This window comes from Lonchura striata, chromosome 7, assembly GCF_050655825.1.
Source record: "Lonchura striata isolate lonStrDom1 chromosome 7, ASM5065582v1, whole genome shotgun sequence".
Classification (NCBI taxonomy): Eukaryota; Metazoa; Chordata; class Aves; order Passeriformes; family Estrildidae; genus Lonchura; species Lonchura striata.
Window position 1 is genome coordinate 15,815,264 of NC_140709.1, and position 16,087 is coordinate 15,831,350.

Consider the following 16,087-nt stretch of genomic DNA (forward strand, 5'->3'; position numbering starts at 1 on the left):
TGAGTAAGTAATGCTGGCCCAGATCCACTTTGGTTCTGGCCACTCCCAAAGCAAACCTCTGCCTATGAGGGTCTGTGTGTACATGTGCCTGTTCTTTGCAGATGCCACTGCAGGGATGGCGGCTGGCCACAGTGCAGGATATGTGGGAATGAAACTTTGCTCTACTTCCCTGCCATGGCCAGAGGGCATAGCCTCTCCACTGCCCCCAGAGGGGCAAGTCAGCCCGGAGCATCGGGAGGCCAGTCTAGAAGCCTGAAACATGGCTCTGAGTCTGCGCTTTCTTTGCAAACACCTCCAGCATCAGCAGTGCAGGAGGAAGTGGGGAGGGAGAGGGTGGGCTGGTTTAGCTCCTCCCAGCTGATAATTCATTACCGTCTGTTAGCCTGGATCCATCCTGCAGCAGCTACATCCTGGCAATGACATGTGTTCATTTCACACATAAAATGCTGTATCAAAATGCATCCTTGAGATATTCCCCTTGAAACCTTTTCCAGCTGCCTCTCCCAGTGCTTCGCTTGTGGGAGCAGTCCCTGCAATTGGGATGTTTTGTTCTTAATGGATGCTTGGAACCCATCATAGAATGCAGCTCATGAGAAATACAAGGGGGATCTTCCTGCACGGAGCAGAGAGGCAGCAACATCGATGGCATGCTCTGATCCATAGGGGGAGAAGCAGCAGCCATGCTCATGCATGTGGCTGGTTTATCGCACACCATTTGCAAAGATGTAGAAATGCAGCATCTCTTCCCTCCCCTCCTTCCCTATGGGTTTGGGAGCTTTGGGCAGCAGAGCTGGCTGGTCTTGCCTTGGGAACATGGAGGTGGTCTCATCCCGTTTCTCTGAGGTCGCTGACTGCTGCCTGATGCTGGTGACTGTCAGCCTGGTGGTAAATCTTCCTTCCACAGCTGAGCAGGAAGAGGCAGGGTGGGTGAAGGACCCCATGCTTGCACAGTGGGCCATGTGAGTGCTCGCCCGTGGCACCTTCTGACTCCCTGTGTGGCCATGCCCAGGGCTGGGCTGGTTCTCAGGAGAGATGAGGCTCAGCCACCAAGCCTAAACCTTTCATATTGGCTGCCAAGTCACAGCCAGCCTTGCACCCACCCCAAGCCTTCTCCAGCTTCCCTCTGAGCAACCGTTATTGATCCTCACGCCTCCTCAGCCTTTCCTCTAGCGTTTTCAAAGGATTCTTCCCCACCGTGTACCCCGAGCACCGCTGGGCCAGGGGGCTGTGCTGGTCTGGGAAGGTTCATCCCTCCCCTTGTAGGTAAGAAAACAGAGCAGGACTTGGCAGACACAGCTGAGTTCGGAAGCCCTCCCTAGACCCTTCCCGTGTCCCCTGTCCTCTGGTCTCACCCCCAGACAAAGGGCTGGGGGTCAGTGACAGCATCGCGGGTCCCAGCCCGTCCGCGCTGGCGGGCGCGCCGAACGAGCCCCCCATGGGTGAAGGTCACGCCGGGGCGGCGGCCGCCGGGCACAGCCGCGCCGCGCTCTCCCCCCTCGCCGCCCACCGGCGAGGGGCGGGCGCACCGGGGGCCCGTGCGGCGGCGATTGGCTGTCGGCGGGGAGGCGGGGAGCGGCGGGGCCCGGCTGGCTGCAGCGGCGGGCGCGGAGCCCAGAGCGGGCGCGGCGGAGCATCTTCGGGCACCGCGGCCCCGGTGCGGGCCGCCTCCCCCGCAGCTCCCGGCCTCATATGGGCGGTGCCGGCGCCCCGGCCCCCGCACGCCCGTCCCGCTCGGCGTTAGCATGGGCACGGTGCTCTCCCTCTCCCCCGCCGCCTCCTCGGGCAAGGGCGGCGGCGGCGGGGGGCTGCTGGCCGAGAAGGCGCCGGGAAGGGTGCCGGGCAAGGGCGAGAGCCGGCTGAAGCGCCCCGGCGTGCTCATCTCGGCGCTAACCTGGAAGAGGCTGGTGGCCGCCTCGGCCAAGAAGAAGAAAAGCACCAAGAAGGTGACGCCGAAGCCCGGCGGCGGGGCCCCGGGGGTGGCCCCGGGCCAGCCCGACCCGCTGGTGGTGCAGCGCAACCGCGAGAACTTGCGCAAGTCGGTGGTGGGGCCGGCCGACGGAGCCAAGCAGGGCCCGCTGGCCGTGCCGGTGCCCACAGTGCCCTCGGCGCCGCAGGAGCTGCACCCGGGCTCCGGAGGGGGAAAGCCGCCGCCGCCACCGCCGCCGGCCGGCAGCCGCCCCCCGGGATCTCCGCGCCGCGTGGTGGTGCAGGCGTCCACCGGCGAGCTGCTGCGCTGCTTGGGGGACTTCGTGTGCCGCCGCTGCTACCGCCTGAAGGAGCTGAGCCCCGGCGAACTCATCTCATGGTTTCGCAGCGTGGACCGCTCGCTGCTGCTGCAGGGCTGGCAGGACCAGGGCTTCATCACCCCGGCCAACCTGGTGTTCGTCTACCTGCTGTGCCGGGAAGCGCTGCGGGGCGAAGACATCGGGAGCCAGGCGGAGCTGCAGGCCTCCTTCCTCACCTGTCTCTATCTCGCCTACTCCTACATGGGCAACGAGATCTCCTACCCGCTCAAGCCCTTCCTGGTGGAGGGAGACAAGGGGCGCTTCTGGGAGCGCTGCCTGGGCATCATCCAGCGCCTCAGCGCCAAGATGCTGCGAATCAACGCGGACCCGCACTACTTCACGCAACTCTTCCAGGACCTCAAGAGCGAGGGCGAGGGCGGAGACGGGTCCAAGCACTGGACGATCAGCCTGGACCGTTAGGGAGGTACCAGGCCCCCGGCGCCGGGGGCGGAAGGGGCCGCGCACCGAGGGGCGGGGGAGGCGAAGGACTGTCGGATTCCCCCCCCTGCCCCCGCATCCTCCTCGCCTTCCCCCTTCCCCGGCCGTCAGTTCCACGGAGACGCTGCTTGGACCCTCCCTGCTCCGGATCCGGCTGCCCTCCTCCCCCGCCTCCGACCTCAGCTGGGGGCTGCGCTCCGGAACACCGAGGCGGCGGCGAAGACCGGGGAGGGGGAGTGGTGCCGCTCCCACCCTCGCGAAGCGGGGGAGGGGGAGGCTGCGGAGGAGCGGAGGCTCCTGGATGCGCTTTCCCTAGAAAAAAAGGGTGAAAAAAGGGGTGTGGGGGCCGGGGGCAGGAGGGCTGTGGGGGGATTTTGGGGTGTGGCGGGCGGCCCAGGCAGAGGGTGCATGTGAACGGTGCGGGCCCCGCGGCTCCGCAGCGCTCCCGGCGCTGTCCGTGGTGCTGGAGCTGCCGCGCCGGAGCAGACAAAGGCGGGGATTGCGGGCACGGCTGGGGGGGCTTCTGTGGGCGACGCCTTCCTCCCCCCCGCCCACGTGTGGTATATGGGCCCCCTCCCCCAGCATGGGCGACTCTGCCCCTCACCCCGCGGGAGCCGCCCGCATACCCCTTTGTTCGAGCCGCTGGGGGGGCGCCCAGCCCCTCCCCTCGAGTAAATCCCTCCCGTGTGCCCCCCGAAACAGGGGGTGATGCCTCCCTCTCCTTGGCTTGCTGCGGGAAGAGGGGTCTGTGCCAGAGGTGGCCTAGGGTGTCCAAGCGCAGGGGGCCTGCTATGGGGGGGGGGGGGGGGGTCTCCTCTCCTCTTGCTTTGCTTCACTGGAGAATAAAGAGGTGGCCTGGATGGGCCTGGCAGTGGCTCCTGGACTTGCTGGGCTGTGGGGTGCAAGGGCAATTGGGATAACACCCCAAGCTCCTGGTCATGACCCACTCCTCCCCAAGAGGGACAGGGGGCCCTGCTTCCCAAAGGGGGTTTCACTCCCTGGTGTGAGTTTGGGGTCAAATTTTCAGCCCTCTTTGTGCCCAAGGCCAGTCCTGGTCCACCTGAGTGTCTCCTGGACCCTTGTGAGTTCTCCTGGCCTCCTCCATTCCAGATGGAAATTCCTGATGCCTGTCTGCCACACTGAATTTAAACAGGATGCCACAGTTTATGCCACCTCCATTTTTTTTTTCTATTTTAGTTTTCTTTTTCCTGAAGCTATGCCCTCCCTCACTTCACTCCTCCCCACCTCTGCTCTGCAGGGCTGGGCTCCCTTTTTCTGTTGGCAGCAGCAGGCTGTGGGAGCTGTGCTGCTTTCCCTGTTACCAGCCCTGTGCTTCTGCAGACCTCCAGGGAGAGGGGTGGAGCATGAGAAAGCTTTGCCTTTTTTAAAACTGGTTGCTACGCTTCAGGGTGCTGAATTTTCCAGGACTCCTTTAGCAGAAGCTGCCGCACATGCTCGCTGGCTGGGGTCTGCATCCAGTGCTTCACAGCCCCTCTGAGCCAGGCATTTGGGCTCCCCTCTGCTGGGAAGAGCTGTGCTGGCTCTGCAGGTCATGGAGGGTAAGCTGGATTCTCTCTACCTTTGTGTGCATCAGCAGAGCTGTTAATTAGGCCCAATCTGGCTCATTCAGGCAAAGCTGAGCTGCCAGGAAGACAGCACAGATGTCCCTGTGACGGGGGCTGACCTGGCAGGGCGCTGGGCGAGGCTTTTCCGTGGCTGTGTAAACACAACAAGACCGATGCTGCTCCTGTCCTCCCTCTCCTAATGGATGCTCTTGTCTGTGCCTTTAGATTGACATTCATGTGACCTTGTGGCAAGTGTCTGGGCCACAAGGCATTCCCAACCCGCCCCAGATTTGGTCATATCCCCATCTTGTCATGGGAAGGGTAACTTTGGCTTAAACTGGTGGAATTGGAGCCTTATACCTCCTATGGGGCTGATGGGAGAGCCCTGACTCTCCTGTACCAGTGTTTTAGAGCAAGGGAAACTGAGGCACAGTGAGATGAATACAGCAAGGTGGTCTGCATCACAGGGTGACACCTGAGCCATTAGTACCAGCTATTTCCACCCTGAGCTGTGGTGTTTGTCCAGTGATTTCTATTCCCTGCTGTAGGGCTTTATGAAGTCTCCTCCCAGAGCTGAACAACCTCCCAGCACTGGAGGATTTTCCCACCCTACAGATCTCCTTAGAGACACTCACAGGGTTATTCCAGCTTCAAGCCCCAGCCTTTTAAGTTGCTTCCAGCTGCATTGAGGCCTTGTCTTTCCCCTCCTCCCTTGTATTTCATTGATTAAGAGTCCTAGGCCTCACTGGGGGATTTAGGAAGAGCTAATTGCAGACTGGTAATTGAAGACAGCTTGGAGTCTCTGGAAATGTCAAGGAATGAGAGAAGAGCTTAGATGCTCCCATGCATTTAAATATACATCGTTGGCTCAGCCAGAGTCTTACTGGAGGGAGGCAGGGAGGGAGGCATGTCTGGTTTTCCCTACCCCAGAGGACCTTGTAGCGCTGCTGGGGGGAGCAAGGCAGGGGTAGCACTAATCTTACCTTGTCTGGGAGCTTCTGCTCTCCCCAGGGCAAAGGAGACATGTGAGAGAACACAAGTAGGGCTGGGTACTGAGGGGGAGAATCTCAGGCTAGGAAGCTTGGTTTTCGCCTTTTTAAAACCGTGCTTTGACATGCCAGACTCCTGTGCTGCTGCATGACTGATGGTCTGGCCTCAGGAGCCAGCTATTGGACAGCAGCAAGGGGAATGGATAGAGCTTGTGTCCAAAGTGGTGATCCCTGCAGCGCTCCCTGAGGAGCGGTGAGGAACTGAGACAGCCCGCTGTGCTGCCAGCCACAGGGTGTCTGGGGTTGTAGGGATGGGCAGATTCACATCGGGTTTGGGACTTGGAGGTAGAGCAACAGGGCCAAATCAGTGATCAATCGCCACAGAGATCCAGGTGAGAGATCCCGGTACTTTCCTAGTCTGAAATTCCTCCAGCAGCAACACATCTCCTTTCTATGCCTCACAGTGGGTGCCCCATCTGCTCCACACTGCAGCAGCAGAGGTGGGCACTGCAGCCCGCGGTGGGTTCAGCCCCTCCTGCCCCAGGGAAGTCTCTTCTCAGGCCAAAGCACCCTTATCTTCCTTCCTAAAGGTGCATGGGGCTCTTAGAAGAACCCTAAGTGGCAGTGGATCCCAGGGATGAATAGTCACATGTGAATAAGGGAGTTTCTACCTGGAGTCATGGAAAAAGCTCAATGGGACTTTCCTTGCCTGACTGCTCTGTCTGTGCAGCAAACTCCATGGGCTGGATGAGCTGGCCACAGCACTGGGGCAGGGAGAGCTGATAGGCAGCTGGAGCAGCCAGCCTGGCAAGCCATGCCTCTTCCATGTCAGACAAACAGCAGGGGAGCCGTGGTTTTACTATTAAGAGTTGTCACCATCCCCCAGAATAACTTGGAGATGCTCCATGGGAGGAAAATATTCTGGATGATGCAGACCCAACACCTGCTTGGCTGCTGAAGGACCTGCCTTGGCCCAGCTTTCTGCACAAGCCTTTCCTCGTTTGCCTGCAAGGATGATGGATGCTGTTCCTGAGGCAGAGGGGAGTGGGAGGTCTCTTCTGCCGCTGTGGGAGCCACTCAAACGCTGGCTCCACTGCAGCCTTGGGCTGCTGCTACTGTGTTGAAATGGGGATGGCTTGTGGGTGCAGGTTTCTGTTCCGTGGCACTTCAGTCACAGCTGCTAACGGGATGCCTGTGGGGGAGCACGTGGGCAAAATGACCCAGGGAGATGGCAGCAAATGGCAGAGAGAGGGTCAGAGGGTCCCAGACTAAACTCACTGATGAGGTATTTGTACTCAGGGAAGCGCAGGATGCTGCCACAGGGTCTCATCTGATGGAAGACACATCCAGGTTGGGTGGAAGGCTGCAAGAGCTCTGCATGTGCCTAGGGTGGCCCAGTGGAAGGCATGGGACTGAGAGAGGTGGGATGGCAAACATCCACTGTAGCCAAAACGTGGCCTGTGGCCTTGCCTGGCTGATGTGTTTGGAAGTGAGGAGCACAGACTGGGAAGAGCTCAGTGCCAGGAAGCTGGGGCAGGTGAGGAAGGGGAACTGGCTACCTTGGAGCCCTGCTTGGTTAATCCTTCTGCCACAGAGCTGGCAAGGCAGAGGCCAGGGCTGCATAGTCTGGGCCATTACCTCCAGCTCACTGAGAGCTGAGTGTGGAGGTTTCCCTGTGCAGTGTCCCCTGCCTGTCTCACAGTCCTTCATCACTTCTGAGGACTTAGCTCCTTAGGGCACAGCCAGGCAGAACCAAGCTGTGACCAGGGCAGATGTGGGGAGTCTGGCCCAGGGAGTGAGTGTCCCCTGGGCTGGAACAGGGACTGCTCCCTCATCAGGAGGCCTGCATTAGAGCATAATCTGGAATTAGTGCATTAATCCAGCCCTCCTGCTACTCAGCTCCTGCCCTCAGCAAAGTCCACACCAAGGTCTCAGTGTACAGCTGGGCAGCAGCAGCACCAGGACACTCTCCCTGGCCACCCCTGATGGGCACATCAGAGAGGTGGTGGCAGCAGGGATAAGGTTTGGGTTTTTGGTGGCAGTACAGCCCCAGCCCTCAGCACATTGCCAAGGGAGAAAGCATCTTGTGGAAACATCACCGTTGCTTTCTTGTAGGGACTTCACATGGGGTTTTGGAGCCTGACTGCCTGCACCTGCAGGCTCTGGCTGAGCCACACTCAGTCACAAAGCACTTTGCAGGGAGCCAGGCCAAAAGAAGGTGGTGTCTGGAGAGAGGATGTGAGTCAGCAGCTTGGGTGTAGGGGGCTGAGGAGCCAGTGCAGCTGGGACGAGGAGAGAAGGAAGTAGGTGGGAATTAGGAGAGCTGGAGAGGGTGCAGGAGTGGGCAGGGAGGCAGACTGTGTCCCCCAGGGCAGACATGGCCTGGCTGTACTGCAAAGGCTCTTCCCAGCATGAGAAATGAAGAAAGTGGCAACATGACTTCACTGAAATAGGAGAGGAACTAATCCATTCCCCATCTGATGCCCTACAGAGGGGCTGGAAGATTTTGGAGGAGTTGGAGTGGTCCCCCTATCATGCTGGCAAGAGGTCAGGGCAGCCCTCTTGCCAGCTGAGTAAAGCCAGATACAAAGATACATTTGTTGGTTTTTTTGTTTGTTTGTTTGTTTGGGTTTTTATTTGTTTGTTTTTGTTTTTGTTTTTGGTTTTTTTTTTGTTTTTTTTTTTTTTTTAGTAGGAAAAAATATCCTTCTTCCTTTAATCACAGGGCAGCAGAGGAAGCTGCTCGGCCATGTGCTCTGCTCCCTCAGTCTTCCCAGCACAGGCTGAAGCCCTTTGGGACTGTGTTCCCCATTTCACCCTACACAGGGCACCCAAGGACTCCCCACAGGTAAGTTGGAACCCACAGGTGCACTGAGTGCAGCTGTCAGCCACACAAAAGAGGCTCCCAGCAGCTGGTGCACCCCACAGCCAGACACGGTGCTCCCCCATCTGCCCCCGGGCTGGGCACCCTGCTCAGGGCCGGGGATGGTGTTCCACGGGGAGCTGTGCTGAGCCCGGCCCCGCTTGCCCATTGGCAGGATTTTGCTGCAGTCTGCTCCGAGACGGTGATTTTGGTGACTGAAGAAACCTGCAGAAAGCAGCAGTGCTGGTGGATTGGGTCAGACAGGGCTCTGGGGAGGGGGGAGGCTGGGTTGGGTGAAGGTGGTGCTCTGCTCAGCCCTCCGATAAGCTCAGCATGTGAGGGGAGGTGGCTCGCAGCGGGGCCTGGGCACGGGAGCATCCCGAGTTGCCATGGTGACGCCGGCTGCATCCTCAGGCAGGCGAGAGCATCGCTGGTGCGGCCCCGCACGGGTGTCGCCCCGCTTCCTTCCCGGCTGTCGGCGGGCAGGGCAGCGCTGGTGCCGGCTCTGGGCGCTGTGCAGGGCACAGAGGATGGGCCCGTGCCAGCTGAGCTCCGAGCAGGGCGCAGCGAGGCGCAGCTGCCGCCTGTTGCACGGGGTGTGTGCGGCGGCCCTTCCCCTCCCGAAAAGGGAAATCCTCCTTTTCCCTGCAGTGTCCCGCCTCCCATCCATCAGGGATCCGGGCTGCAAGGTCGGGCGTGAGGCGGGGGCCGGACTCACCTGGGCTTCCCTGGTGCAGACCCTGGCAGAGGGACGGGAAGGGGGGGAAGGGAGGAGCTGCTAGTGACCCACATCCCTTAATCCGTGTCCTGCCCTGCGTCACGCAGTTACCTAAGCCCCGAAGCAGGCTCCTCCGGCAAGGGCACAGCCCTCTGCCCGTCTCTGAGGGAGCCAGTTGTGGCCATTTCCCCCATTTTGTCCTTGCAAAGTGAAACCTGAGGGCAGGGGATGTCTCCAGCCTATCTTGGTGCTGGTTGCGTGGGGGTAACTACTCCTTTTCCCCCTCACTTCATCTCCTGCCGTCTCTGGGAACCAGTCTGTGCAACACTTGGAAACCCTGGAGGTAGGGACAGCCTACTGCCCAGTCCCTTTTGCTCTCATGAGTTCTCTGCCAGCAGCATCAGGCCCTCCCACTTCACAGCCTGAGCCCTCCCCAGAGGACCAGAGGATACCAGATCCCACTCCCTTAAGCTGATTAGGGCCGTAGGGATGCATCGGAGCAGATGCCACCAAAGCTGTGAGAGTGACCAGACCCTGGAGGGATGCAGAAGGGGCAGTATGGAGCCCCCAGATTTGGGAACTGCTGTGGTCTGGGGCATGAAGGGAGAGGAGGTGGGGGCTGACCACTCCTTCCATGGGCTGGGGAGTTGCCCCTGCACAGCCAATGTGATCCCTGTTGCAAGCCTGGGAGCCTGAGAACAGCATATGCGGCTTTCCTGAAGGGGAGTCTCAAGTAATGCAGAGGTTTCCAGCCCTGTCCCATCTCTTGGGGATTGTAAGAACCAGAGGTGATGCCTGGAGAACAGATGATGCAGACAATGGCCACATCCTTCCCACCCCAGCCCTGAAGGTGTTCTGGCTCAGATGGGAGAGGATTTGCTGAGTGATTCCCCCTCTTACCAGCTCCCTTCAGACAGGAGAAGACACAGGTCACAGCACCTCTCTGGTTTATTGAACACCAATCCCACCCCCAGCCAGTGCAGAGCTCAGCGTGTCCAGCTCTTGTGCATCCACTGGGCCAAAGTCCTGCTCCAGAGGATGGGGGCAGCTCCTTGAACCCAGGGGAAGAGACCCAGGGCTGCCCCTTGATGCCTGGGGTTCTCAGGCCTGCTGTCATCCCTTCTTCTGCTCCACCACCCATGCTGCCTTGTCCCTGGGATGTTCTCATTTATGGAGAGTGTCCCACCAAGCCCTGCATGTGAGGAGCTAAAGCTGGAGTAAAACTGGAACATTAATCTAGGAAGTGATGAGCAGGACACGGGCTCATGTGCAGGGTGTCAGGGACTGTCTGTGGTGTGATCCTTGGGCACTGGGGAGAGGGCAGAGCTGCAGAGACCAGGCTATGCTGCCTCCAGGCTCTGGCCTTGCCCTGTGGACTGGCAGTGAGCCCCACACTTGTCCCTGGTGCCTCCCACCCCAGAGCCCTGCCCTGGGTCTGAGTGAACCCATAGAAAGCATCTGCTCTCCAGACCGAGGCTTCTCCTGAGGTCTGAAAGAAGCTGCCTTCAGGCAGCAGGTATAGGAGAGATGGAGGAAACAAAGCCTTTGGAGACAAAGGTGAGGGGACCAAGTGGTCAAGGAAGGTCTCCTTTCCTTGTCCCTGCTCAGTGGGACCCTCATTCATGGACACAGCTGCCCTGGGACCCCAGCTCTTGACTCTGCAGGAAACGGGGAGGGCAGGCACAGGCTGGAGGCAGAGCTAAGGGCACTCATGGCATGGGCAGCATGCTGCAAGGGAAAGGCGGGGCAATGTCCCTGTCAGGAGAGGAGCCCATGGTTTTTCCTTCCATTCACACCCTGCTTTAGGTATCCACATGCGTTTCCAGGATCATGGATACTTCTTCATCTTAAATTTAGATGGCTTTCCTCCTCCAGCCACCTACATCAGAGAATCAATCCAGCTATCCTGCAAGCACCCCCCACACCCCATCAAACATAAAAGGGGGGCAAGTGAGAGCAGGGCACAATCCCATCCCCCATCCCTCCCCTCTGAGCTTCCCAAATCCACAGCCCCATGCTGCCAGGGACATGGAGCATCCACTTGGCACAGCTGAGACCCTAATGGTAATGGTTGTTCATGTTGTTGAGGTGGGAGGCTGCCATGGCACTGAACGAGGCTGAGGGCTGGAGCCCATGCCCAGGGTAGAGGGATGGGCTGGAGCCAGGCCAGTAGGAGAAGCCAGCTGGTGTCACTCCCGAGGTCATGAGGTTGAGTTTGGAGATGCCCGAGAAGGGCAGCGGTGCCAGGTTGCCCTGGAATTTGTAGAGAGTGTGATCGGGGGTGGTTGGCTGGCACACCTGTGCCAGCCCGTGGAAGTCGAACTTGTAGGCGTAGCGCTTGCCATGGACCTTGGTCATGATGTTCTTGTCGTAGTAGTAGCGCAGCGCCCGGCTCAGCTTGTCGTAATTCATGTTGGGTTTGCTCTTCCGCTCGCCCCAGCGCCGCGCCACCTCGTCAGGGTCGATCAGCTTGAACTCCCCGTTTGTGCCTTCCCAGGCGATGCAGTTCAGGTTGGCTCGGTCCGAGAGCAGCTCCAGCAAGAACTGCCACAGCTGGATCTGCCCGCTGCCTGCAAGGCCGGGCCCCAGAGAAGTTAAAGCTCCCTCCCAGGGCACAAGGTGAGGGACAGGATGTGCCCCAGTCCCCTTGACCCACTGTTATGTTGCCCTCTCCCACACCCAGGTTTTGGCTGCACCTTGTTGCATCTTCCCTGCTTTAGACACATAAGATGGTAACAGGATTATGCCTCCTTTACAACATCCCAACCCCATCCTACACCCCCAGATAGGAGGAGAAGATGCCCCTGAACCTGGAGATGGAGTAGGAATGCTCAGAGGCCAACACAGGTTGCAGTGGGTCTGGATCTGGAGTCTCCCCATCCCTCCCACCCACATTCACACACCACTGAAGATGAATATCTGCTTGCTTGCTTTTGTGGGAGGACCTGGCCTTGTTCTTTTATAGGCAGCCCCAAGAAGGACATGTCTTGGCAGAACCCAGATCTATCCCAACAGAAATATTCCCCACTGCTTGAGACTGGGCTGGTCTCACAGCCCCTGCTCTAGGGACACTGTGCCCTGCACAGATGTCTCTGTGGTCAGCTCAAGTCAGGGTGCAACACTGATCTGAACTACACCACAGAGAGACACAGACAGATGTAGGGATGGGAGAGACAAAGACACAGCATGACCTACTGTGACTTTGAATCAGGCATCAATGATGTTCCTTATTTCCAGAGGAAAAATGTCTTCCCTGAGCCATGGCCATTGCATCTGCAGCTTGCACCAAGGAGTATCCTCAGTGGGTGCCCATGGTGCCCCTGTGCCAGGCTGTGCACACACTGGAGTCTGGCACACCTCGACACACCCATGGTGAGGCACAAGGACATGCTCCATGGAGTCTGGCCAGAGGTCACAAGAGAAGAAGGAATCTGGACCTTGGGCAAGGAGGACTCCTACTGCTGGGACATGGCCACCCTGCAGAGCAGCCCTGCACTTACCTGGACACCCCACTGCCTCCTCTGAGCAGCATCCCCTGCACATCCCTGCTCCTGGTGCCAGTCCTTGCAGCACAGTCTCTTTCCAGAGCAGAGGATGTGCCTTTGCAGTTATCCCTGTGCTCTTCTAACATTATGTTGTCTAAAGGTGCTTGGATCCTATACAGAGGTTTAGCACCCATGACCTCAGTAACAAATCCTATAGCTCTGCTACATTTCCCACAAAAAACCATCTTGTTCTGCTTGTTTTAGATCCACCTATTTTATCAAGTGCTCCCTGTATCTTGCTCTAGAAGAAGCAGGGAACAGCCATTCCCCCTCCATTCCCATTCCACCAAAACCCACTCAGATCCTGATCCAGGCAGTTGAACCCAGGTCTTTCTAAGGTATTGTATTTCCTAATTTCCACTCTGGGACCAAGGAAGGTGATCTCTCCTCCCTAGGGCGCATCTGCAGCCCTTGCCTCTTCTCCATCACCACAGCCCCCACCCTGGCCTCCAGCTATCTCCCACTCGTGGATGTTCCACCCCATGCAAGGAGGTCAGGGAGGTGTTGAGGGGTGCATCTGGGTGGGGTAGTGAGGCTCAATTCTGCCTGCCATGACAATGCACCTGAGCGCTCCCTAACGAAATATCCAGGCATCCAAAAAGATTCTTCTCACTGCGGCACAGTGTTTAGAGTATGGCTGGGCAGAGCCTGCAGTGCAGAGGCAAAAGGATTCCCCCAGTTCCATCTTTCTCCCCCTCCCACCACTAAACCAGGGCTCCATTTTTCCTGCTCAGAGGAGTCTCTGCCTCCTAGCAAAGATGCAAGCTACATGGCCCAAGCACTACAGTGCTGTCTCCACGATGCCTAGTGCTGCTGCACTCCCATGCAGGTTCCAGGCTGTGCCCTGGCCAGCACTGGGAGCTCCAGCCTGCTCCCTAGCCAGCACTGGGAGCTCCAGGCTGTGCCCTGGCCAGCACCGGGAGCTCCAGGCTGCTCCCTGGCCAGCACTGGGAGCTCCAAGCTGCTCCCTGGCCAGCACTGGGAGCTCCAGCCTGCTCCCTGGCCAGCACTGGGAGCTCCAAGCTGCTCCCTGGCCAGCACTGGGAGCTCCAGCCTGCTCCCTGGCCAGCACTGGGAGCTCCAGGCTGCTCCCTGGCCAGCACTGGGAGCTCCAAGCTGCTCCCTGGCCAGCACTGGGAGCTCCAGCCTGCTCCCTGGCCAGCACTGGGAGCTCCAGCCTGCTCCCTGGCCCGCACTGGGAGCTCCAGGCTGCTCCCTGGCCAGCACTGGCCGATGTCCGTGGCCCCTGTGCGGGTTATTCCAGATGACTCCAGTTCCCGGGGTCACATCACCTCCGAGCTCTGTCCGAACCCCAGGATTTCACTGGCAGTTCCCTCACGAATAATGTCTCAACTCTCCTCTCCACTCGCAGGAGCAGATCTTCCGAGCCCGGATTAGCCCCCCCACTCCCGGGATGGCTGGCAGCTCCCTCCCGTCGGATGTCCCGGAGCTCCTGGGAGACCGGAGTTAGGACCCTGCACTCTCCCTGCTGCGGGGCTCGGGGGAATGAATTCCCCGCATCTCTCTGATGCCACGGACGGGAGCTCCGACCGTCGGGGTTGGCCGCCGTCCCCGTGGGAACAGGCGGCGGGATGCTCCCAGCCGGAGGGAACGGGGCTCCGCGGTGGCCGCGTCCTGCAAGGGCAGTGCCCGGCAAAGGACGGGAAAGGGTCTCCAAGAGATAATGCGAGTGCCCCTGCTCCGTGCCGGCCGAGGGGAGCGGGGCCTGTCCAGGGGAAGGGGCAGCGGTGCTCTTACCTTTCTGCACGCCGGGGCTGAGAGACCCCCACGCCTGGCTCTTCCCGTCTTTGAACAAAGTTTCTCCGACTGGATCTGGGGGGAAAAGGGGACGCGGGCGGTGTGGAGGGAGGGCTGGAACCAGGCGGGACCGCGACAGCCCAGCGCCCACCCGCGGGCAGCGTCCCCGCAGCCCCCGGCCGCTCCCCCTTGCCTGCCCCGCCGCTGCGGCGAAGCCAGGAAACGCGTCCAGGAAAAAGGAAATCCGATTTCCGACCCAGCCGGGGAAGCTTTTAAATAGGAATAGACGATCCCGTGGGCTGGGGTAGGGAGGAGAAAGGGAGCGAGGGAGAGAGCTGTGGGGCAGGGGGAGAGGGAGAAGAGGCGGGTGGGTGGCAGGATGGGTGACAGGAGCGGCAGGTGGAAGCAAGGATGACTGTCGGCATTTGGGGAGTGGACTGCTGTGGAAAGGAGAGAGAAATGGATAGATGGATAGAAGGAAGGAAATGGGTGAATGGATGGAAGGACAGAAGAGACGATGGCGAGTGCGTAGGTGGAGGAAAGAAAGTGCAAGAGATCGATGGATGGAAGGGCAGGTAATGGATAAGATTACAGGAAAACAGGCTGATGGAAGGGACATTAGGTGGATGGAAGGGTTGGCTAATACCAGGGATGGAAAGAGGGATGCAGGGACAAGTGGGTGGGATGGAAGGATGCATGGAAGCACAGGGGAAAAGTGGGTGGGTGGGTGGAAAGATGAGTTGGAAGAAAAGAAGAGTAGATTAAGAGATGGAAGGACAGGGTGATGGTGGGTTGATGAAGGATGGGAAGATGAGTGTGCGGGTGTGGAAAGCTGTGAGGGCAGCTGAAAGGAAGAAGGAAGGGATGGTTGTGGTGCTGGAAGGCAGGAAGAAAGAATGGACAGAGGGAGAGGGGATAACAGGGTGGGCGCTGGAAGGAGATGGGGCAGAGGAGAGCCCCAGGGCCTCAGCGGGACAGGGTGGGCAGGGGCTGGGCGCTGTGCGGGGCACGGCGCTGCGGTGGGGCAGCGGCCGAGGGATCCGCCCGTACCTGGCAGGTACATGTTGAGCAGCAGTGGCACCGCTCCGGTGCCGTGTCTCATGGCAGCTGTGGGGGCGGCCCGCGGGCTGCATGTTTTAATATTCCTGCCCCTATTATTATTATTATTATTCCACTTTATCAGGGAGCAGCTGATGGCGAATAAATGGCAGCGGGACGGGCAGGGGACGGGCAGGGGCCGGGGGAGGCGGGGGAAGGGGGAGTTTCCAGGCAACTCGCAGGGGCTGGGGCCCCGGCTCCAGCAATTTCCTCCGCTGTAATTAAAGCGGGCGCTGCCCCCCCCTCCCTCCCCCCGCTATCGGGCCCGCATCAGACTTTAATCACGGCCGCGGGTTTCTATGGAGAGCGGTTCGGGCCGCTTCCTGCCTCTTCCGCCTCCTTAACTCTTCGCAAACACGGCGCTGACATCCCAGCTGGGAGCGGGCCCGGCCACTGCCTGGAGACCGCCCGGGCCCGGCCTCCGTGCGGCATCTCCTCCCTGATGCCGATCGCCGGCAGCGCCTCGGCCCCCCGCCCCTCGCTGCGCGGCACCGGCGGCAGCGCCGGCTCGGTCCCCCGGCGTCCGGCTCTGCGAGCCGCACGGCTGCTGGCCGGGGCGTCCGCGCCTGCCCCTTCCCAGCTCCAGCATCATCAGCGCAGTTCTGGGCTCTCCTTGTGCTTCACGGAGCCCTGGGGCGGGCCAGGTGAGTCCCCGCCAGGTCCCTCCACCTCCAGGACAATGGTCATGGGGTTCCTTCGCAGTGCCCAGAGATTTTGGGGGGGTAAGTGCATCTCCAGCAGTTGGTGGCGCCAGGTCATCCCACACCTCTGCCGCCTCCCTGGCTCCTCTGTGCTCTTCTGAATAGTCCCAGCCCCAGGGACAGCTAA

General features: G+C 59.8%; 2 protein-coding genes across 3 annotated transcripts; one reads left to right on the forward strand and one right to left on the reverse strand.

The window, feature by feature from the left end:
- Positions 1–1,564: 1,564 nt before the first annotated feature.
- Positions 1,565–3,599, forward strand: CDK5R2 (cyclin dependent kinase 5 regulatory subunit 2). Its single transcript, XM_021526325.4, has one exon. The coding sequence runs from the start codon at positions 1,743–1,745 to the stop codon at positions 2,703–2,705; it is 963 nt and encodes a 320-aa protein (XP_021382000.1). The 5' UTR covers positions 1,565–1,742; the 3' UTR covers positions 2,706–3,599.
- A 6,189-nt stretch (positions 3,600–9,788) lies between these two features.
- Positions 9,789–15,982, reverse strand: FEV (FEV transcription factor, ETS family member). Of its 2 annotated transcripts, XM_077784984.2 has the most exons (3): positions 15,212–15,982; positions 14,162–14,236; positions 9,789–11,428 (listed from the first exon to the last, which is right to left on the reverse strand). In XM_077784984.2, exons 1-3 carry the CDS (start codon positions 15,261–15,263, stop codon positions 10,917–10,919), a joined length of 639 nt encoding a protein of 212 aa, XP_077641110.1. In that variant the 5' UTR covers positions 15,264–15,982; the 3' UTR covers positions 9,789–10,916. The 2 variants fall into 2 exon arrangements, with proteins under 2 accessions (XP_077641110.1, XP_085441131.1); XM_085585005.1 differs by having other exon boundaries at positions 14,162–15,982.
- Between the last annotated feature and the right edge of the window lie 105 nt (positions 15,983–16,087).

Excerpts from the sequence above, each read along its gene's own strand:
- CDK5R2 (XM_021526325.4), top strand. The coding sequence starts at position 1,743 with ATGGGCACGGTGCTCTCCCTCTCCCCCGCCGCCTCCTCGGGCAAGGGC.
- FEV (XM_085585005.1), bottom strand. The coding sequence starts at position 15,263 with ATGAGACACGGCACCGGAGCGGTGCCACTGCTGCTCAACATGTACCTG. Across the intron at positions 11,429-14,161 it reads CAGCCCCGGCGTGCAGAAAG|GCAGCGGGCAGATCCAGCTG; the intron begins GTAAGAGCACCG and ends CCGGCCTTGCAG.